Source organism: Gymnoscopelus microlampas (genome assembly GCF_963454915.1).
Source record: "Gymnoscopelus microlampas genome assembly, chromosome: 13".
NCBI lineage: Eukaryota > Metazoa > Chordata > Actinopteri > Myctophiformes > Myctophidae > Gymnoscopelus > Gymnoscopelus microlampas.
This window is the reverse complement of record NC_139950.1, coordinates 4,798,978-4,820,503: the sequence shown is the minus strand read 5'-3', so window position 1 is coordinate 4,820,503 and position 21,526 is coordinate 4,798,978. Positions and strand designations below refer to the sequence as shown.

The following is a 21,526-nucleotide window of genomic DNA, read 5'->3' as shown; positions in this document are numbered from 1 at the left end:
AGGTCCTCACTAATGCTCATGATAAAATTATACAAATTTTTTCTACTTGGTCTGTGGTCTCATAGGAGGGCTGTGTACAGTCCAGAAACCCGTCTACCAGTGACATCATCGTTAGGCAGGATTTTTTTTTTCCAAAAGATTTTCAAAAAATGATCCTGATTTTTATTAAGGCGAGAACAATGGGATCTATTATTGCATTGCAACTTTCCAGGAATACAAAGCCGGCAGTTTCTATTAGCTTGGATTCCCCAACGATGATGTCACTGGTAGACGGGTTTCTGAACTGTCTACAGCCCTCCTCTGAGACACAGACTGATTAGAAAAAAATTGTACCACTTTATCATGAGCATTAGTGAGGACCTATTATACTGTATGAAGATATGTTGAAAAGTGGTGAAGTCGTCCTTTAAGGCCAGACCGCACCAATGCAACTCCTTGCAACTGCCATTGGGGATAATGGTTGTAAGGAGTTGCATAGCTGTGGACTGGCCTGGACTTCCATTATACTGTAATGCCTTGAGTACATTATTCTTTCAAATTTGACGCTTTGTTTCCACCAAATAGATTGAAGTACAACATTGAAGTTAACTTTAATGAGATGTTTGACTGCACTCACCATGTTGCTCCAACTTGGATTTTTGTTCATGTTGTTGTAGATCAAGTTGCAAGTATTCTGAGCCAGCCATAATGTCTCAGTCACACAGCTGGACTCACAGGAACCGTGAATTCAACTGTTGGTTTGTTGGGGAAAAAATAATACATCATATTGTTTAACTGTTAAACAATCCACCGAATCCACACCTGGCATAGCCAAAAGATCCCAGGGCACACCTAGATATACAGTGTGTATATATATATATATACATATATTTATATATATATATATATATATATATATATATATATATATATATATATATATATATATATATATATATATATATATATATATATATATATATATATATGGAGTCATAATAAAATCCTGACATAAGAAAAACATTTCCTTTAATGCCATAACATTTAGGAGACACATACACCCAGGGCACACCTAGATATACAGTGTGTGTATATATATATATATATATATATATATATATATATATATATATATATATATATATATATATATATATATATATATATATATATATATATATATGGAGTCATAATAAAATCCTGACATTAAAAAAACATTTCCTTTAATGCCATAACATTTAGGAGACTGGGGGGGAGGCAGATGGAGTGGGGGGTGTTGGTTTGAGATGGCTAGAGGGTCTGACTAAGTTATTGAAGTTAACCATACGCTGACTAATAGGTCTGATTAAGTGAAAGTTATTTACTCTATGAGCAAAAGGAGTACTCAAACAGGGCCTATTTCCGATGAAAACTGGAATGACGTTGGTGCTGGTTTTGGAGATATGGTACAGGGGACCAGGAGAGGATGGAACGGAGTGAGGGGGCATGGGGGTAGTAATGTCAGATGGACAGTAGAGGGCGTCAGAGCCCAAGGAGGCTGAGGGTAGAGGGCAGGAGGTAACATTAACGTTCACAGCAAAGATGTTACTAAGTGCCATTATGCCTTTTTTGTCTCCTGGACTATCTGCTGTGGAGGCACGGAGACGGCTTTAGGGGAGAGTAGCAGAGGGGAAGCCGTTTTAGGGCCTGACAGGGGCCTGACATTAGTTTTTTTGGGCCTGACTTTAGTTTCACACCAATACAACTGTCTTAGTGTGAAACTTGAGCTTGTTTTGCTGAACACAGAGTTTGTATCCTGGCTGAGACTGATGACAACCACACACAGAGCTCCTCGTCAACTGCTCTCAGTCTCTCACTGTGTTTATTTTTTATGTAAGTCAGGGTTGTGCCATTGCACTGGCTGAGATGGCTGGAAATTATTTTCCAACCAAAAACTGTCCAAGCTTAGATCGCTGAATTTCATTTTCAAACCAAGGTTCTCCCTTATTTCCACTAGCTGCTCTTGGTCCTCAAATGGGCTGTTCTCGTTTTCAGAAGACTCGCTGAATGGGTCACGGACCCAGCCGAAGTTTGTCATGGAAGTTGAGGGAAAATAAAAGGCCTTTTCTAAAATTATATATTTATACTTGAACATTACAAAATGTCTTTGGCCTACAAATATATAAACTTGGGTCAGTGCAATGAATGGAGGAGTCTGATTTCACCTTCCCAGATCGTAAAATGTCTTTGGTACTAAACCCAATATTCTTCTAATATCTGATAATAATATCTAATAATCTGATCCTGATAGCATTATTGCGGACGCATGCGCAGTTGCCCACTACAGAGACGGATACCAAAACACTCGCCCCAAAACACGCCCACCTGGTATTCCTAAACGTAACATCAGTAAAACTATGCCTAATCCTAAACTTCTAACCTTATCCTCAGTAAAACAAATATAAGAACCACTGGTCTGCGAAAACAAATGGGGGGTAGCGTGCTTTGGGGCGAGACTTTCGGTTAACCCAGTCAGACAACGTCGCTGCAGCTTGCGAGTGAACAGATCATCTCCGTGGTGTAATTAAACACCACAAACTACATGGATAACGTTCACACTAACACCCTGGAGCGATTTAGAAGCACGTTATAAGAAATCTAACACTTGTGTTGACTTCACGTTAGTACATGTGTTTTATTGTTGGACATTCATCATGGCAGGTTATGATATGGGCTTTTGACAGCCCCTCTTCGCCGGTACGGTGTTCAGGTTCACATGTACCAAAAAAGAGTTTTGGGGCCCTGAGACCTAACGCCCAGAGTTGGGGGTGTTCAGTATGAATATGTGATGGCCCAAGGTATATATATGCTAACAGGAAATAATAGTGAAAAGTTAGCAGAGAACATCCTGAGGGCTGGGCCTGGCTCCCGGTCTATTATTGCACATATTGCACATATTATTGCAGATTGCACATCCTGTATTGAATTGCTTGGGCCCGTATTGCTGCTTGCAGTTATATATTTTAATTAAACTGGTAGTTACATGATGTACATAATGCTCACCTCTTCTGTCTGCTGTGTTTAAGGAGGAAACAATCCAAATAGCTGTAGAACGCACCAACTTCCTGCCACACAGTGAAAAAATTAAAAAGGTCAATTTTACTTTCACTCACACACACACACACACACACACACACACACACACACACACACACACACACACACACACACACACACACACACACACACACACACACACACACACACACACACACACACACACACACACACACACACACACAGACACACACACACACACACACACACACACACACACACACACACACACACACACACCCACCTGCTTATATTCTTATATAGGGGTTCAGGTACCCTAAATACTGTAATTTAGATAGCTATAGCTTAACTTTAATTCCAATTAAGCACTTCGAACTCAACCAGATGTGATATACTAGCAGGGAAGATTAGCCAGGTTCTTAGTCATGACTGTGGATTTCTTGTGATTCCAAGCATGAAGGAAGAAACAGAAAAGAAGAATCCTTAAGTTGAAATAAATAAAGATGTCACTGGCTGAGTGGAAGTGATTGTAAGGCTTTTTGAAAGACTAATTGAGGAGCTTCGGTGTCAAATGTTTTGGATCCTAAACTGACACCATACATGTGTTGCTTTTCAATACAACCAATGTACAGTATGGTAATATTTTAAACATGTCTTGGCAACTTCCAATAGTAGTATGTTGAGGCTACGCATACTAATTATCAACATTGTCCATTATTTACATTAAACTTTTTTTTTTTCACACAGACTATTAACTTGTGCATTGTGTTGTCTATTCGACAAAGGCCTGCCAACTTTGCAGGAATACTGTCTGTCTTCTTGTAACACACACACGCGCGGGCACGCGCGAGCACGCACACAGTATACCCACACACACTGTGTTTATTGATAGTTTGATATTTAGTTTAATATTTGCTTGGACAAAGAGTGATTGTGTGATGAAGGAATACCCATGGCTCTCTGCCCCCAGCCCCCCCCCCCCTCTCTCTCTCTCTCTCTCTGCTAGCTACATAACATAGGACAGATAGATAGGCAAAAAGAAAAACATTATCTATTGGACAGACATTCAGACAGACACACTGATTTGTCATGAAGAAGAGTGTTTCGTGTGGATTTAAACTGATCGTACTACTAACTAAAGCTGTTTTTTAACTACCTTTGATTCGTTTTACAAAGATACTCTCACAAAGTCCAACTTTGTGAGAGTATCCTGGGCCTATAGCCCGTTTTCTCGGGGACGATTTCAATTGCATTGGAACTTAAACAAGGATTGTTTTCTTTGGAGATCACTTTTATCACTGGACATCAGGACAAATATACACGTATGAGGACTAATTTATTGCCAACTTACCCATGGCAGTCATTACCTTGGGCTACAGTACGTACGCTCTGCCAACGCTAAATAAGTCTCTAGCAGAGTGAAGTCTTTTGGAGGGAATAAGGGGACGTATTTATCCCGCCTTTTCTCTGGATCTCTCACGATGGCCTGGTTTGACGTTGCGGCTAAGAAGCTTGGCTTCCCGACCATTGAGTTATATGTCAAGGTAGCCTCAAAGTACAGTTTTAATCAGTCTGAACTTTATTTTTGTATTATTATTTTTTATTTATTGTTTAATTTGTTGAGTGATGTTGATGATTTACTCTATGGACCCCCTGTGTGTCTTGAATTAAAGTTTGAATTGAATTTTAAGAGAAGGAGTTACACTGTAGTGATAATTTAATGTATACATTAAGTTATCCAACGTTAATTGCTCCATTTGGTAACTCTGAGTGTACAAATCGAACCAAATGGACCCGGGACCAATGTGGAATTAGCAGCCCTACAAGCTCACAGCGTGTTGCATCGTGACATGTTGAGAGCTTGAACCACTGAGCAACGTGGTCGTAAATAAATAAATAAATCCGGCTTAAGTGCTTAATGGGTGTCTGCGTGTGTGTGTGTGTGTGTGTGTGTGTGTGTGTGTGTGTGTGTGTGTGTGTGTGTGTCTGTGTGTGTGTGTGTGTGTGTGCGTGCGTGCGTGCGTGCGTGCGTGCGTGCGTGCGTGCGTGCGTGCGTGCGTGCGTGCGTGCGTGCGTGCGTGCGTGTGTGTGTGTAGGCGGGCAGCGATGGGGAGAGCATCGGGAACTGTCCGTTCTCCCAGAGACTGTTCATGATACTGTGGCTGAAAGGAGTCATCTTCAATGTGACCACCGTGGACCTCAAGAGGTGACACCCACACACACACCCACACACACACACACACACACACACACACACACACACACACACACACACACACACACACACACACACACACACACACACATATTTGAAATATTTATTTATGTCCACATAATAAGAAGTACAGGATGTACAAAGGACATAATCACTGCCAGTGCAGTCAGATGAAGGGAAAACAGTTAGTTACAAAGCGCATGTAAAGCAGAGCAATGTTACATACAAAACAAAATATGGCATACTTGTCAAACACAGCGGACAACAATCATGGGTAAAGGAAGCAACGCCTCCTCCAAATTGAGCGGCTTCCTATAATAGCTGATATTGAGCAGTACCTTGCTAATTGTTTAGCCCTCCTTTTGGAGAGGCCGGCCATTTGAAGGCCCCTCACAACCAACTTGTGCACGTGTCCTAGACTACCAAAGATAAAAACCAAAAGTTTACATCTGTAGCCTAGCTGAGAGATGGTCTGCTCTAGCTGATGATATTTTAGCACTTTGGTTAGGAAGGCTTCCTCTAAGCTGTAATCAAAAGTACACCTCCCTATGGTTCTCATTAACAACAATGACATACTGTAAGGGGTGTTAGCTGAAATGTTGGAGAACACAGAATCATCGTTACACAGGTTAAACATGCTCGGCTTCACAGTAGAATGCTTATACAGCATGATGGAGGACCTGAAAATAGAAGTGATATCTTTAGATACCAAAACCGAGTACAAATTAAACAAATACAATTATACAACAACTCACACAAACAACAATAACAACAAGTGAACCTAGGAGTCCTCTACACAGTAAATGGATGAGTCTTTATCTCGCTTTTAAAAGATCCCAGTATTTTCCACCACTGTCTGGGATGTATGCAGATGTCAGCACGGACATGAGCTGGAGATGAAATTGACATGATGCTAGCGGACCCTTGCAGATGCAACAAGTATAATTTGCCCTTAGCCCGAACGCTAAAGCCCCCCTGGCCCCCTATCTGGCGCGGTGTCTTATTAGTCCAGGGGCCAACACTGATATTTTCACAAATTGGTACCACCTAAGGTGACCGTAAAGTTTTTGTATTTTTGTCTTCCTACATGTCTCTAGTTTATATTTTGGTATGATAACCCTTCCAATCTTGTAGCTTAATGGCAGTTATCACTACCTACTGGCTAATGTATCCGGTAGGAGACACAAAGTAGAATCTTTGTGTCTCCTACAGCCGGGCATCAAATTATTGCGACAAAAAAACACCTTAGGTGGTACCAAAATATGGCCTGGCCCCTGGACTATATTGAGCCTAATCTTATTAGGCAGTTTTTTGTATTTTGAAAAACATTTTAAAACAATGAAAATAGACGATCTGCAAGCTCATTAACGCGCAGATGTAGATCAGATATTTTAAAATGTTTTTCAAAATACAAAAAAATGCCTGATAAGATTAGGGATAAGGCACCGCACAAGATAGTCTGGTCTCAAACACATACACTTTCCATAATGAAATGTTCTGTGATTTGTGTTCTGACCTCAGGTACCCTCGTCTGGCTCCCAAACACGCTGAAGCCAACACAGCTGGTATCGATGTCTTCGCAAAGTTCTCCGCTTACATCAAGAACCCCAAGAAAGACATCAATGATGGTGTGTGTGTGTGCGTGGTTTTCTGTTTAGATATAGATAGATTGATAGATAGACCTTTATTGATTCCAGAGTAGCAAATACTATTGATAAAGAAAGCAGGTAGTAACGCAGAGGGATGAGGAAGAGAGAACCAGAAGTCAAGTAGGCATACTACAGAAAAACTTGCCTGGCCCTCAACGCTTGGACTTCCTAGGAATTAGTGTGGTGAGTGAGCCATCCATCCATCCATACATCCATCTTTAACTGCTTATCCAGAGTCGGGTCGCGGGGGCAACAGTTCCAGCAGAGAGCTCCAGTCTTCCCTCTCCTGAGCAACATTAGTCACTTCCTCTTGGGGGATCCTGAGGCTTTTATGCTTTTATGCCTTTATTTGACAGGACAGTAGGCTGACAGGAAATGGGGAGAGAGATGGGGAGTGACATGTGATTGGGAGTCGAACCCGCGACACACTGTCAGGCTACATTGAGCCTAGGTGCCTGGACCGCTATGCCAGTGGTGCAGGTCAGCTCTTACTTACTTAACCACCTAAGCCCTACCATATATATTTAGTTGACTGGGCCTCTATACTTCAAGTTAGACCTGTATTACAACGGGCAAGGATGACTGTGTCATATCAGACAAAGAATGTTACGATCAAAACAGATCGGTGCGCTGCCTTGATATTCTAAGCTAGACCTCTACTTTAACCATGTGAACCCTAGCGTCCCTATTCTGGGCATGTCATAATAGGTGAAGAGATTTGGTGTTAAGGGAAAAAAGGAGCAGACCTAGTACAGAGCCCTGGGGTACCAGGGCAACAAGGGTTTAAGTGGTTATGGGCCCACTCAGCCTACTGTATAACTACACAGATTTCACATGTTTTCTCAGATTATATGAAACAATCCATCAATACTGAGATTCACAAGTAGCCTACTTTTAGACAAACCATCGCCATGGGTGTGTCAGCAATATTCAACTGATAACATGCACGTTTGACTAATGACAGCCACATCTACCCACTAATACTATGAATTCATATTCATATTATGCTAAAAGAACAACAACATTTGGCTTAACGTTTCTCTTGTCTTCGTCTCCAGGTGGTTGCCAGGAAGTACCGTGGTTTTGAGATTCCATCAGAGATGGTGGGTGTGTGGAGATACTTAAACAACGCCTACCAGAGGGAGGAGTTTACCAACACCTGCCCCGCAGAGAGAGAGATTGAGTTTGCGTACCTGGATGTTGCTAAACGAATAAAATAGAAAAATATACGTGTATATTCATCCAGAATATTGGAAGATGTGACAGAGGAAGGACAGTTGGAAAGAGACATTTGTGTTGCACACCTGGATATCACACAATGATTCAAATAGAGGCAGCAGTAAAAGAAGGTTCAATGAATGCAGGAGATGATGAACATTCTCCTCACATTTTTTTTGTAATTTTTCTTTTTTGTAAAGTTCCCAACCCTGCTTCGGACAAATGTGGGGAAATGATTAAGGGTGTACAGAGAATGTTTCTAGCTACATCTAATGCTAAGTTACATTATGCGTTTGTTTTTATTTGTTGAGGTAAATTGCCGTGGGTTGTTAACATTACTTATTACACGGCTTGGTTGAATGCTCGATTCTGATTGGTCAGTCATCGGTCATTATTTCTGGATAATGACCGATGATAATGACCGGTGAGACCGACGAGGAAACTGTGTAATCAGAGACTCAGAGCACCTGCTTGTGCCAACCTGCGCTGCTTGGTTTTATGCTTTATCTAACATGACAGCCATGTAAACAAACAAACAATGTCATTTACAACTAAACGTTGCTCTCAAGAATGTTTTTGAAAACATTTGAAATTAGAAATAGACGATGCAATGACCGAAAAGTGATTCTATTTGATCCACCGCGCTTCCTTGTTTATCGTGGCACAACAACGGGGGAATACCAAAACGCTCGCCCCAAAACACAGTCGCCCCGGGGCAAATCCGGCGGTATTTCAGGCAAATTGGCAGTAAATAAAATGGGGGGCGAGTGTGTTTTGGGGCGAGTTTTTTTCCATTTCGTCATTTGTTTTTGCGAGGCAAACTTGTCCGCCCAGCCCAATACTTATGGAATACTTTCATTGCCGTAAGCAAGGAAATACTTCGTTTTGTTGTTACTTTTGGGTAAATGTATTTATGTATTTATTAAGTAGCCGTGTAATAAGCGGGATAATGCATGGGGAGGTAGTCATTATTGAAATTTAAAGCCCCGACAGGGCGATTAACCACCGAGGCGCAGCCGAGGTGGTTAATCGCCCTGAAGGGCTTTAAATTCCCTTGCTTAGCCTGCCTTGATCTGACCTCATCGGTTCTGCATGTGACGTCTCTTAGCTTATACAACGTAACATCCACTGGTTGTCTCCGCCAGGCCGAAAGGCATGGCGAGAGAGTATGTTTTACCCCCTGTCTGTCCGTCCGTGTGTGTGTGTGTCCGTCCGTCCGTCCGTGTGTCATTCTGTCATTTTGTGGACAGCTAATCTCTGGCACCGTTGGCTTGATCGCAGCGAAACTGTGCACACACACTCCCTGGATGCCAAAGCCGAACCTCTGCTCCAAATTTTTCACATGGGCCTTTTATAGCGCCACCAGGAGGCCGATTTGTGCAAAACACATTTTTGAACAGTACTCCTACAGATTTTGGCCAAAAATCCCCCAAATCGGTACACAGTATCTCTATAGTCATTAAAAGAAACGGCTCATTTCAGATTTTTCATATTCCATCCTGATTGGCAAAAATTGTCTTTCAAAGTTTGCAGGAGTACTCCGTTTCGAACAAAATCCCTCAAATCATGAACACAGCATGCAATTTCCGTGAAATTTTGCACACACATTCCCATTAGGCCGAGGAAGAAATGCCATTTGAAAATGTTCAAATCAGCCTCATGGTGGCGCTGTAACAGGCCGATTCGTGTTTTTACCTATAACTGCACCGATCAGTGTAAAACTTTGTATGCACACTCTCTAGAGGCCAAGGAAAAACCTTTGCCCTGCATTTTTCACATTTGCCTTTTGTAGCGCCACCAGGAGGCAGACTTATGTAAAACATTTTTTTTGATATTAAGCCTTCATATTTGATCCAAATTTCACGCAAATCGGTACACATGATCTCTATAGTCATGTGATCAAGATGGATCTGTTTGATTTTTAATATTCCATCCTGATTGGCTAACATTGACATGTAATGTTTGCAGGAGTGGCCCGTTTTGAACAAAATGTCGCAAATCATGAATGCAGCGTCCGATTGCGGTGAAACTTTTAACGCACATTCACACTATGTTGAGGAACAAATGTCACCCTTTTAACATTGGCCTGTTATAGCGCCACCAGCAGGTCAAATATAACAAAACACATTTTTAGAACAAAATGCCTCAAATCATGCATGCAGTGTCCAATTGCCGTGCACGGCCTAGGAATAAATGGCACCCTTTTCACATTGGCCTATTATAGCGCCACCAGGAGGCCATAATAACCTACCTGACCTGGCGGAGACTTGTGCTCCGAGGAGCACTTTTTCTAGTTGTTAGTGAAAAACGGCCGTGCCATGTGTTATTACCTAATAATCCATGTTATGTTGAGTACTGCATAGTTTGTAAAGGGGTTCCAAAAAGCCTGTTGATTTTACAGATGTGGTCAAATCTGAAAGTCCAGCAAGTGACACTACAAGTTTCTAGGCGTAATGAAGGAAGGAGTAGAGATGCAGAACGTATGGCTAAACAGTTAAGTAGAAGAAAGAGGGATGAAGATGAAGACATTGAGGGTTAGAAGAAAGGAAGAGGAGAGGGAATGGAAGGAGAGAGTTACAGAGAGGAAGAGGAAAGATGGTGAATAAGGAGGAACAAAGCTAAATGGATTGAGAGTTAATGAGAGAGGAAAAGAGCAAAATTCCTCCAGAGTGAACAAGATCCAGTTTCAAACCATGTACTGACCAGCTCTGTGTTGACTTATTTTAAGAACTTATTTTTTCTTAACAAAGCAGAGGATATATGCATTATTTAGTAAATGTTTTGGTTCTGAGTTCATGGTCAACATTTCATTGTGTTCAGTGTGGCCAGTTCACTATATTATCACTCAATATATTATTACCACTTCAGTTAAAAATCCATTTAGCCTTCTGTGATTTAATTTCATGTGCCACTGCACTAATCCACTGACTGTACTACTGTAGCACTGCAGTGGAAGCTCACATTAATGCAGCCTGTGTGATTTGTTAAAGACATTTGACACATTATGTAGATAATATGTACAACCTGTATCTAGAGTGCATGTCTTACTTTGAGGCATAGGTAGACATACTGTATATTGTAATCCTGAAATTACAAATCTATGGCCTTGACCATTAATCTATTGTACCTTTGATTCTCCAACAATCTCTCATGGCCTTTAAGGGCCAGTTCATTCAGTGTGTATCTCTGTGTCACTACTAATGACAACAAGACTATACTTATCTGATTGTTTTTGTCTCTGCCAGGCCGAAGGCATGCCGAGACTATGTTTTCGCCTCTGTGTGTGTGTGTCTGTCCGTCCGCCCGTCCATCCATCAGTCTGTCCGTCTGTGAGCAACTAATCTCTGGCACTGTTGGACCGATTGCCGTGATTTCTCATATCACCCTGTTATAGCGCCACCAGGAGGCCTATCTTTGCAAAACACATTTTTAAATAATTCTCCTACAGATTTTGTCCAAACATCACGCACATTGGTACACATTATCTTTACGGTGATTAAGAAGTATCTCTCCGATTTTTCATTTTCCATCCTGATCGGCTAAGATTGACTTCCAAAGTTTGCAGGAGGGACCCGTTTTGAACAAAATGTGTCAAATCATGAACGATTGCCATGAAACATTGCTGGCCCACAATAACCTACCTGCCCTGGCGGAGACCTATGCTCCGAGTAGCACATTTTTCTAGTTTATATACTTATTTTATATCTATTGATAATTCATAGTGTGTGTGTGGGACTCGGTGTTGATTGGCTTAGCTGGTGTTCTACCCCCCCTCTCTATTTTCAATGACAACGATGTGCTTTCCTTCTTTTATCTTTGTCTTTGTCTGGGGGGGACAACCACCCAGACACTTTAATCTGAATCATTTGACACCAGAGTTCAAGTTGTTGTTCCTCTACACTCAAAAACACTTAAACCCTAGCGTCCACATTATGGGGCAAACATTCAATGACAATAGCAGATCTTCAAGCTCACAACGTGTCGCAGTGTGACACTTTGTGACCTTGTAGTTTGGTTATTTTTGGCGAATATTTGGTGTAGAGGGAAATACTAGCGGTCTTAGTATAGAGCCCTGGGAGACCCCAGTCAGCTCAGTATAGGCTATAGAGGGTTTAAGTGGTTTTAAGTATGGCAGAAGATCTCTATGTATGAAATAACTGAAGTGAGGCGTTTCTACACCAAAGCAATCATGATACCAGTTTAATGTGTTCTGGCCTTATAATCCTCTCCAGGGAACTGTTTATTAAAACTGATTTCACGACTAGACGAGTCTGTGTGGCTTTGTTTTTGTGTTTGGAATATATTAATCTCTATAACCAGATATCTGTATTTGAACACAGGATCTAAAGGCAAGGGACAATTTCTATTTTTTGTCAGTGACATAAATCAGTGGTTCTCAACCTGTGGATCGGGGTCCCCAGGAGGATCCCCACATGATTTTGGGGGGGTCCCCAGATGACAGTTACAATTTAAGGACTTTTAAGAAAAGAGAAAAGAAGAATACGATTACTGCATCAAAATAACCAACAAACTTTGCTATAAAAACTGGTCAAACATAAGCCAAATTGTCAAATAATATAAGAAAGAGGAAACATTTTTGAATATAGCCGATCTACAAACTTATAGATCGGCTATTTTAACAATATTTATCTGTGGAACCGAGTCAAACTAAATTGTATGCCTCAACTCATACAATTCCAAGTGCTTGTCAGGGTGGGGGGTCCCCAGTTCAAATATGATTATTTTGGGGGGTCACGGCCTGAAAAGGTTGTGAACCACTGACATAAATGACAGATTGATGTCAGATTTGAGAGGTTAGAGCTTCCAGACTGAGACACATCTTTAGAACTCTGATTTGAATCATTTTTAACCACCTATGAATGTGGTTCAAACCTGATGAGCAAAAGTGTTCATGCATCAAATCATATTTGGGCTGCCAGTCTGAAGATAACCAATGTGTCTTGTGTGAAAATAGTCTGAAAATAGTAATCTTTCTACTGTCCTTGAGACTTCAAGGAAAAAGACGTCCAAAAACCAAGACTAATAAATAAATGAAGAACATCAGATTTAGAATCAGATCATCTTTATTTAAAAAAAAAAAGAAAAAAAGTTTAAAAAGCAACAGACCATAACAACAATGTCACATAATAAATGTACTATTAACTCACTGCATTACTGGTTGGTTATTACAGTATGAGAAAATATGAAACAAATACAAAACATGGGTTAATCTTCACACTCTGAAGCCCATATGAACCATATTTACAAAGTCTAAATATTAACAGGTTCACAAATGCTCACAATTTGGCAAATTATCAGTGGAATAAAAACAACAAACATCACATCCTGGTGTCTTTGTGAGGAAGATGAACATTTGATGAAGACAATAATCACTTCCTGCCTTTATTTACATTTCACAATACAATGTCCATGTTGTATCATGAGTCAAGACTCTGCTAAATGACTCTACATTGAATGAACACCCTGGTGTGTGTGCGTGTGTGTGTGTGTGTGTGTGTGTGTGTGTGTGTGTGTGTGTGTGTGTGTGTGTGTGTGTGTGTGTGTGTGTGTGTGTGTGCGCGCGCACACGTGCGTGTGTATTACTGTATGCTTGTGAGGGTCAGATTTACCCTGAAGTAGAATTTGATAAATCAACGTTTTCGAAGTAAAATGGTTGATTTATAGTTTAAAACATATTTTTTTAAAGGTGTATAATTACTAAAATGTTCAGGTTGGGGTCAGGGTTAGGATTAGACATTTAGTGGTCAGGTGTAGGAGTCAGTTAGAGTTACCTGATTTATACTTAGTTTAACGCCTGAGTCGTGCACCGAAAAATTGCCGATCTACAAGCTAACGGCGTCGTTAGCTTGTAGATCTGCAATGATTTGGCTGTTTTTCATCTATTTTCAAAGGCATCTAAAAACTGTTCATGTCCTCACAAGTATAGTAATACAAACTATACTCTGTGTGTGTGTGTGTGTGTGTGTGTGTGTGTGTGTGTGTGTGTGTGTGTGTGTGTGTGTGTGTGTGTGCGCACGTGCGTGCGTGCTTACTGTAAGTGTGTACAGTACTGTATGTGTGTGAGTGTGTGTTTACCATGTGTGTTTGGTGTGTATGTGTTTGTGTGTTTACTGTATGTGGGAGTGTGATTGTGTGTGTTTGTGTTTATGTGTGAGCGTGCGCATTTTCATGCGTGTGTATGTGTGCAAACATTTGTGTGTTTTACTATGTGTGTACATAGTGTAGTATCATATCAGCATCAGTGTGTGTTCCTACAGGACACAGGATGTTACTGAACCTCCTACATCTGACACAGAGACACTGAGGAGGAACCAGAGCTCCCTCCAAACCTCCTCCAGCACCCAAACCCAGCACAGAGTGGTTCATCAGTAAATGTGGTCTGGTAGGTGTGTAGGTGTGTCAGTGTGTCAGAGAACACTTGGTAGAAACACAAAGTGCCAGCAGAGCAGTCTACATACACTGCTACTCTGTGGGAGTCAGAGGGACTGACAGGGAGGACAGTATCCTTCTTATTGTACCTGACAGCATACTTGTGCTTATCATCATCACATAGCAGTCTCCAGGATTTGTCATTGAATCCTAACACACAGTCATGACCCTCTCCTCTCCTGTTGATTCCTCTGTATGTCACTGACATAGAAACCATTCCACTCCACTCTACCTCCCAGTAACAGCGTCCAGTCAGACTCTCTCTACACAGAACCTGTGGCCTGTAGTCAAATCTGTCTGGATGGTCAGGATAATATTCCTCCTCGTCCACATGTGTCGCCTCCTTGTTGTTCTCAGACAGAGAGAGGTTTCTGTGTGCTGTGTTTGGATCCAGTGTGAGTTCACACACATCTGATGAGGAAAACATGATACAATACAGCATCAGTTTACCATCAAATATAACTTCATCATAATATCTAAATATAATGAATAATTATGAATTGTTACTGTCTAGAAGAAACCTTGTATCTCCATATTTACTCTGCGTTTTTAAATGAATGTCCTACTTCATAGTACATGGGGTGTGTGTGTGTGTGTGTGTGTGTGTGTGTGTGTGTGTGTGTGTGTGTGTGTGTGTGTGTGTGTGTGTGTGTGTGTGTGTGTGTGTGTGTGTGCGCGCTGTATAGTGTTACTGTTGAGGCTGAAACCTTGTATCTGGTTCTTTTTTAACCCATTTTATGAAAATGAACAGTTTTGGACATACAAGGTTTCCATCAGACAGAGATGATATGTGTGTGTGTTTATTGTGTGTGTGTGTGTGTGTGTGTGTGTGTGTGTGTGTGTGTGTGTGTGTGTGTGTGTGTGTGTGTGTGTGTGTGTGTGTGTGTGTGTTTATTCTGTGTGTGTGTGTGTGTGTGTGTGTGTGTGTGTGTGTGTGTGTGTGTGTGTGTGTGTGTGTGTGTGTGTGTGTGTGTGTGTGTGTGTGTGTGCGTGCGTGCGTGCGTGCGTGCGTGCGTGTACAGTGTGTTCTTTACTGTGTGTGTGTGTGTGTGTGTGTGTGTGTGTGTGTGTGTGTGTGTGTGTGTGTGTGTGTGTGTGTGTTCTTTACTGTGTGTGTGTGTGTGTGTGTGTGTGTGTGTGTGTGTGTGTGTGTGTGTGTGTGTGTGTGTGTGTGTGTGTGTGTGTGTGTGTGTGTGTGTGTGTGTGTGTGCACGTGTGTGTGTGTGTGTGTCTATAAAAGCTCTAAATAGCAGATCTACAAGCTCACAACGCTATGCGACGTGTTGTGAGCTTGTAGATCTGCTATTTTTGCCCGACAGCATTTATTTATGTTGTGTCATTATATTGTCAAAGTGTGTGTGTGGGTGTGTGTGTGTGTGTGTGTGGGGGGGGGGGCACTGACTTACACAGTGCCCCCCCAACACACACATATACACACGCACACATACAGTAGTATGCACCTGCGTGCGGCACCGCGCTATATGAGCAAGAAATTAAAGAAAATGTAAAAAAATGACACAGATGCGTTCCCGGTCTTAATGGGTTAGGATTAGAGACAGAGTTATGTCTGATTTATACTTAGTTGTGCGCTCGTGTTTTGCACCGAAAAATAGCAGATCTACAAGCTGACAACGTGTCAATCTATCAGCACTTAGATCTGATATTTTTGGGGTTCAGCCTTACGGTAAAAGCGTGCGTGTGCGTGTGCATGTTGGCGGGGGGGGGGCGGGGGGGCGGGTACTGTGTAAGTTAGTAGTCTCCCCCCCCCAACACACATACAAGTATAATGACACAGCCTATATAAATGCTGTCGGGCAAAAATAGCAGATCTACAAGCTCACAACGCGTCGCTGCGCATAGCTTTGTGAGCTTGTAGATCTGCTATTTAGTCACAAGTTATTTTTTAATACTTTTCATTGGTTCAATATTTATAAAACACACAGACAGACAGGATCATTTTCTCTTTCATTCATAATTTTTTTAAATTGGGAAAATAGGAGATCTACAAGCTCACAACGCTATGCGAAGCGTTGTGAGCTTATAGATCTGCTATGTTTGCCCAACAGCATTTGTTCAGGTCATGTCACTATATTGTCAAAATATGTGTGTGTGTGTGTGTGTGTGTGTGTGTGTGTGTGTGTGTGTGTGTGTGTGTGTGTGTGTGTGTGTGTATGGCGCTCAGGTTTGACGTGGCACGGAACGAGCGCCATAGAGTGTGTGTGTGTGTGTGTGTGTGTGTGTGTGTGTGTGTGTGTGTGTGTGTGTGTGTGTGTGTGTGTGTGGACAAAACGTTTGGGAACCACTGACTTACGGAGTGCCCCCCCAACACACACTATTTGGAATAAAAGGTTCTTATTTTTTCAATTTCCTGAAAAGTAACAGTTTAGGACATATAGGTTTCCACCAGACAGTGATGATGTGTGATTTATATGTGTTAAAGTTACAGGATAATAGAGTGTTTATGACAAGTTACTGACATCACATTGACAACATACAGACAGACAGACAGTGAGTTATATGTGTTAAAGTTACAGGATAATACAGTGTTTATGACAAGTTGTACTGACATCACATTGACAACATACAGACAGATAGTGGATGAAACTAACTTATTATTTTGTGCTTCATGTTTAAAATGTTGAAATACCTCCAAACAGACAAGACCTCAAGTCCCCCAAGGGGGACCGGGCCGCATGTTGAGAAACACTACATCAGGTCACTTGTCAATACAACAGTACAGTGGTGGACAGTAATGAAGTACATTTACTTGAGTACTGTACTGTACTTAAGTAAATGTTTTGAGTATCTGTATTTCATTATTTTAAAGCTGCACTATGTCACTTTTCTCTTCTACCCCGGATTTGGAGCCAGTATCCTGTGCAAATACCATTAAGCTAATAGAGCCTGCCTGCTCGCTCAGGGGATAAATTGAATCTTGACAAAATTCACGTCAGATCCTGTGTTTAGGTGAGATATGACCTTTGACACGATCTAAATGTCTCAATAAGAGTAGGGAGGCAAAACACACACACACACACACACACACACACACACACACACACACACACACACACACACACACACACACACACACACACACACACACACACACACACACACACACACACACACACACACACACAGACAGACAGACAGGATAGAACAGAATAGTCCCCACTCCTTTCGGTGTTTGTTGTCATTGTATATATATGTATATATATATGTATGCACATACGTGATGTGAGCAGTGGGGGAGGGGTTATGTTTTTAGACAGAGAGTATTCTCTGTCTCTACATCACTCTCTGTCTCTACATCTCGTCCTTCAAGTTATTCCAAAAATTTGCCCTTAGCCCCGCCCACCTATAAAACTAAAGCCGAGTGCACGCCCACAATTCAACGTCAGACATTCCAAAGACAGAGAATCGGCATTTGAGTTGCAGCCAGCGAGAGAAGCAGAGGTCTGTGTCACAGCGCCTAAGGCCTAGCCCCACCCCTTTCCACACACACACACACACACACACACACACACACACACACACACACACACACACACACACACACACACACACACACACACACACACACACACACACACGAGTTTCAATGTTACTAACTATGCATCCTCAATGTATGCATCCCAGAAATATATAGCTTACATGGATTAAAGTTCTCCATAGTGGCGACGGATCCGTCGTGAGGATTATTTATGAGGCTATTTATGAGATCAGTGCTGATATGCAAAATAAATAAATAATGGGGATGGGCACATATTCCTGTTAGTCAAAATGATCTCCAAACTACAAAGCATCCATCCATAGTGATCTATCATCAAGATCAGCTGTAGAATGCGGCTTCACGACCCGCTGAATGTAACCCGACACCCGAGTGTTGGCCTCATCTATACTAGTTGTGTGTCGGTGTCGTGCACAATAAATAGCAGATCTACAAGCTCACAACATGTCACGAATAGGACGCATTGTGAGCGTGTAGATCTGCTATTTATGGCACGCAACACCACTGTCTGGTCTCGGGCAAATAGCTCGTCGCTTAGAAGTTGCAGAGATTTCTCAAATTACCCAGAAATGCAGTAGTAACGCGCAGAAAGCTGCATTGATCCGCGCGCATCGGCGTTGCCGTTTAACATCTAACTATATAAATGGCGACCGACTTCCGCACCCTCGGTGTCCACACCCCACAGCTCTGTTATCGAATAAACAACGCACCGCCAGACCACATGTCGCCAACTGACTCGCCACGGCGGCCGCGCTGAATTTACGCCTCGCGTAGGGGACATCTCACTGTTCACTACACCTTTTCCACCGCGCAACATAATTAATTCTACTCACCAAATGTCGGACAAAACGGAAGGGGAGGCAGCTTCGTACCGTTTACCGTGCGCACGACCTCATCACCACAACAGCAGGCAGCCGCTGCGGGGGTTTTTCCCTTTTTTTCCAAACTTTTTTTTTTGGTCACCATTTTCTCCAGGCACCATTTCTGGTGTAACGTCGGGTGTTTCTTTTCACCAGCCAATCACCTTTCACGTTGCCACGTCCGTTGCCACGTCGCGCTGACGTACGCTAAACAAGCGCTGCCGTGCGCACAATGCAAACGAGCACAAAGGCGCGCAAAAATAAGCCGACCATTGCTTAGACACAAAGTCTGACCTGGCAACGCAGCCTACGCCAATCATGTGTGAGAGATCTACAAGCTATGGGGCAGAGACGCCACCGTATCTTAGCAACAACTACAGCGCTCACTCTCATTGGTCGTGTCACGCTAACAGCAGTCTCCAGACAATGGCATCGCAGACAGCTTGCTGTTACTGCTGTAGCCATCACAGGCAGTTGCAGCACGACGGACAGGGCGCTGTGATAGCTGCCATGTCGCTAACGCTAACCTGGTTGTCATGCCTGCAGCGCCTGTGCAATCACTTTGTCAACAATGCACGTTCGTGTGGTGAATGTCTATATTGCTGCTCAGTTCGTCCATTGTAGATGGTGTATGTTTGTGTGTGTCTTCTGGAGAACTATGTAGCTCCACAGCAACTACAGTAACTAACGTAATGGCAGGACCGCCCCGTGCAACGCATGTTAGCCTGCATTATGGTCATGTAGTAATTTCAGATAATTTCGCTCCGATTAGAGCAGTGTTTATCAACCCTTTCACGCCGCCCCCCCCCCCCCCCCCCCCCCCCCCCCCAAATACACGTACTTGATCTGGGACCCCCCCATTCTGATTGACTCCGTTCCACAAGTAAATATTGTGAAAATAGCCGATCTACAAGCTCGAAACGCCTCACGTTGACAGGCTTTGTAAGCTTGGAGATCGGCTATTTTCTACATGATTGCCTCTTTCTTACATTCTTTGCCAATGTGGCCCATGTTTTCATAGCATAGTTTATTGACTACTTCTGTTGCAGAAATGGCCATTTCCTTTACTTTCGGTTTTTTATTGTCTCCGCCAGGCCGAAAGGCATGGCGCAAGACTATGTTTCACCCCCTGTCCGTCCGTCTGTGATAGCTAATCTCTCACATCGTTGACTTGATCGCAGCAAAATAACAGCCCGATGTGGAGAGTCAGTGAGAGCTGGATTAACGACGTAAAATGTGTCAAAAGGAGTCTGTACGGCTGTCGATAAATGAACACATGACGTCGGTGGGAGAGGAGATATTGTGTCTTTTGGACAAACAGCAGCGTGGTGCTGATGTTTGTTGTGTGAAGCAGCTTAATGTCAGAGTGTTTGTGTTGGAGCGCCTCAGTGCGGCTGCAGAGTTCATGTGCAACCTCTTCCAGAGAGACACAGAGACACTAGAAACTCTGCTGGGGAAAAAAAACACTGCTGGGCATTGACTTTCCTATGGACATTGATCTACACACTGCAGGTATATCTGCTACACACACAACATCAAACTACACACTGCAGGTATGATGCAGCGTTTGCATTACAGCCAGCATGCCAGCATAGTTCCCATATGGTTTCAAGGTGGGCTAAACCATATGGACCCCATGTCAGCAATGTCAGCGGCATCCACTTCAGTCCCAACTGCGATGCCCATGCAGGCTATAACTAGCTTCTACCTGGCCCTTAGGTGGGCCCCAACTAGCCATGTTTATGTGGGACCAAGGCGGGTCCTAACTGGGTTTGCCCATGCAGGCTTTAACTGGGTTCTACCTGGGCCCTAGGTGTACCCTAACCAACCACAGTGCAGTGCCCATCGCTCCAATTGTTGTGACGTCAGGGCTCTCAATACTGCACATTGGTGGAGGAGGAGGGGCCGCAGGGCGACCGCACACATCGCTGAACCAATGGTAGCCCACGGATGTTTCCTCTGTGGATTTACAATCTGCCCCTCTATGCCACATATCATCCGCACTACAGGGTCTTCACTGACCGAGCCACGGCCCCACTGACCCTCATGACGCTACGCCACTTAAACGTGCGGCAGCATGCGCTGGGTTGCCAGGTTTGCACAGCCTGCGCCAGAAACAAGCAACCACCTTCATGAAAAAAAAAAAACACTGAAATGGTCCGCAATGTTCCAGGGGTGTCCCCACGCGTCCCAACACTCCACAGGGGGTCAGTGGACCATCAGGGGGTCCGCGGACCCCCTGTGGACCCCCTGAAACATAACAAATATTATTTCTTCAAATTTTTTCCTTTTTCAAAAAAACTTTTCCACAGTTTCACTCCGGCGATTTGGGTCCCCCAATATACACACGGCCACGCTGGGCCCCGTGCGCGGCTGGGGTTGAGGGGGGCGTAGCCCCCCGAAACTCTAGTGTTTAATAAATAAGTAAAACTTAAACTCCTCTCTCACACTCTTCTCCACTGCCCATGTCCAGCCTCACCGCGTTGTGACTGTCATGCAAGCATGTAGGAGCTCAGCTAATCAGAGGCAGTAACGTAGGACGCGCAGCTTGTCAGTCACAACCCCCCCAGTTCGCCCTGAAATG

At 42.9% G+C, this 21,526-nt stretch overlaps 2 protein-coding genes across 4 annotated transcripts in view; one reads left to right on the top strand and one right to left on the bottom strand.

The window, feature by feature from the left end:
- Positions 1-4,517: 4,517 nt before the first annotated feature.
- LOC311058172 (chloride intracellular channel protein 4-like) lies at positions 4,518-8,120 on the top strand (the record flags this gene model as incomplete). Its single annotated transcript, XM_084075523.1, has 4 exons — positions 4,518-4,580; positions 5,133-5,242; positions 6,773-6,881; positions 7,959-8,120. 4 exons carry the CDS (start codon positions 4,518-4,520, stop codon positions 8,118-8,120), a joined length of 444 nt encoding a protein of 147 aa, XP_083931649.1.
- A 5,091-nt stretch (positions 8,121-13,211) lies between these two features.
- Positions 13,212-21,526, bottom strand: part of LOC311058247 (NACHT, LRR and PYD domains-containing protein 12-like) — a 46,197-nt gene continuing 37,882 nt past the window's right edge. For all 3 annotated transcript variants that reach the window (XM_084075619.1, XM_084075617.1, XM_084075618.1), the window contains one exon: positions 13,212-14,979. In XM_084075619.1, coding sequence (XP_083931745.1) covers positions 14,420-14,979 — 560 coding nt within the window. In that variant the 3' untranslated portion in view covers positions 13,212-14,419. The remainder of the gene's footprint in view (positions 14,980-21,526) is intronic.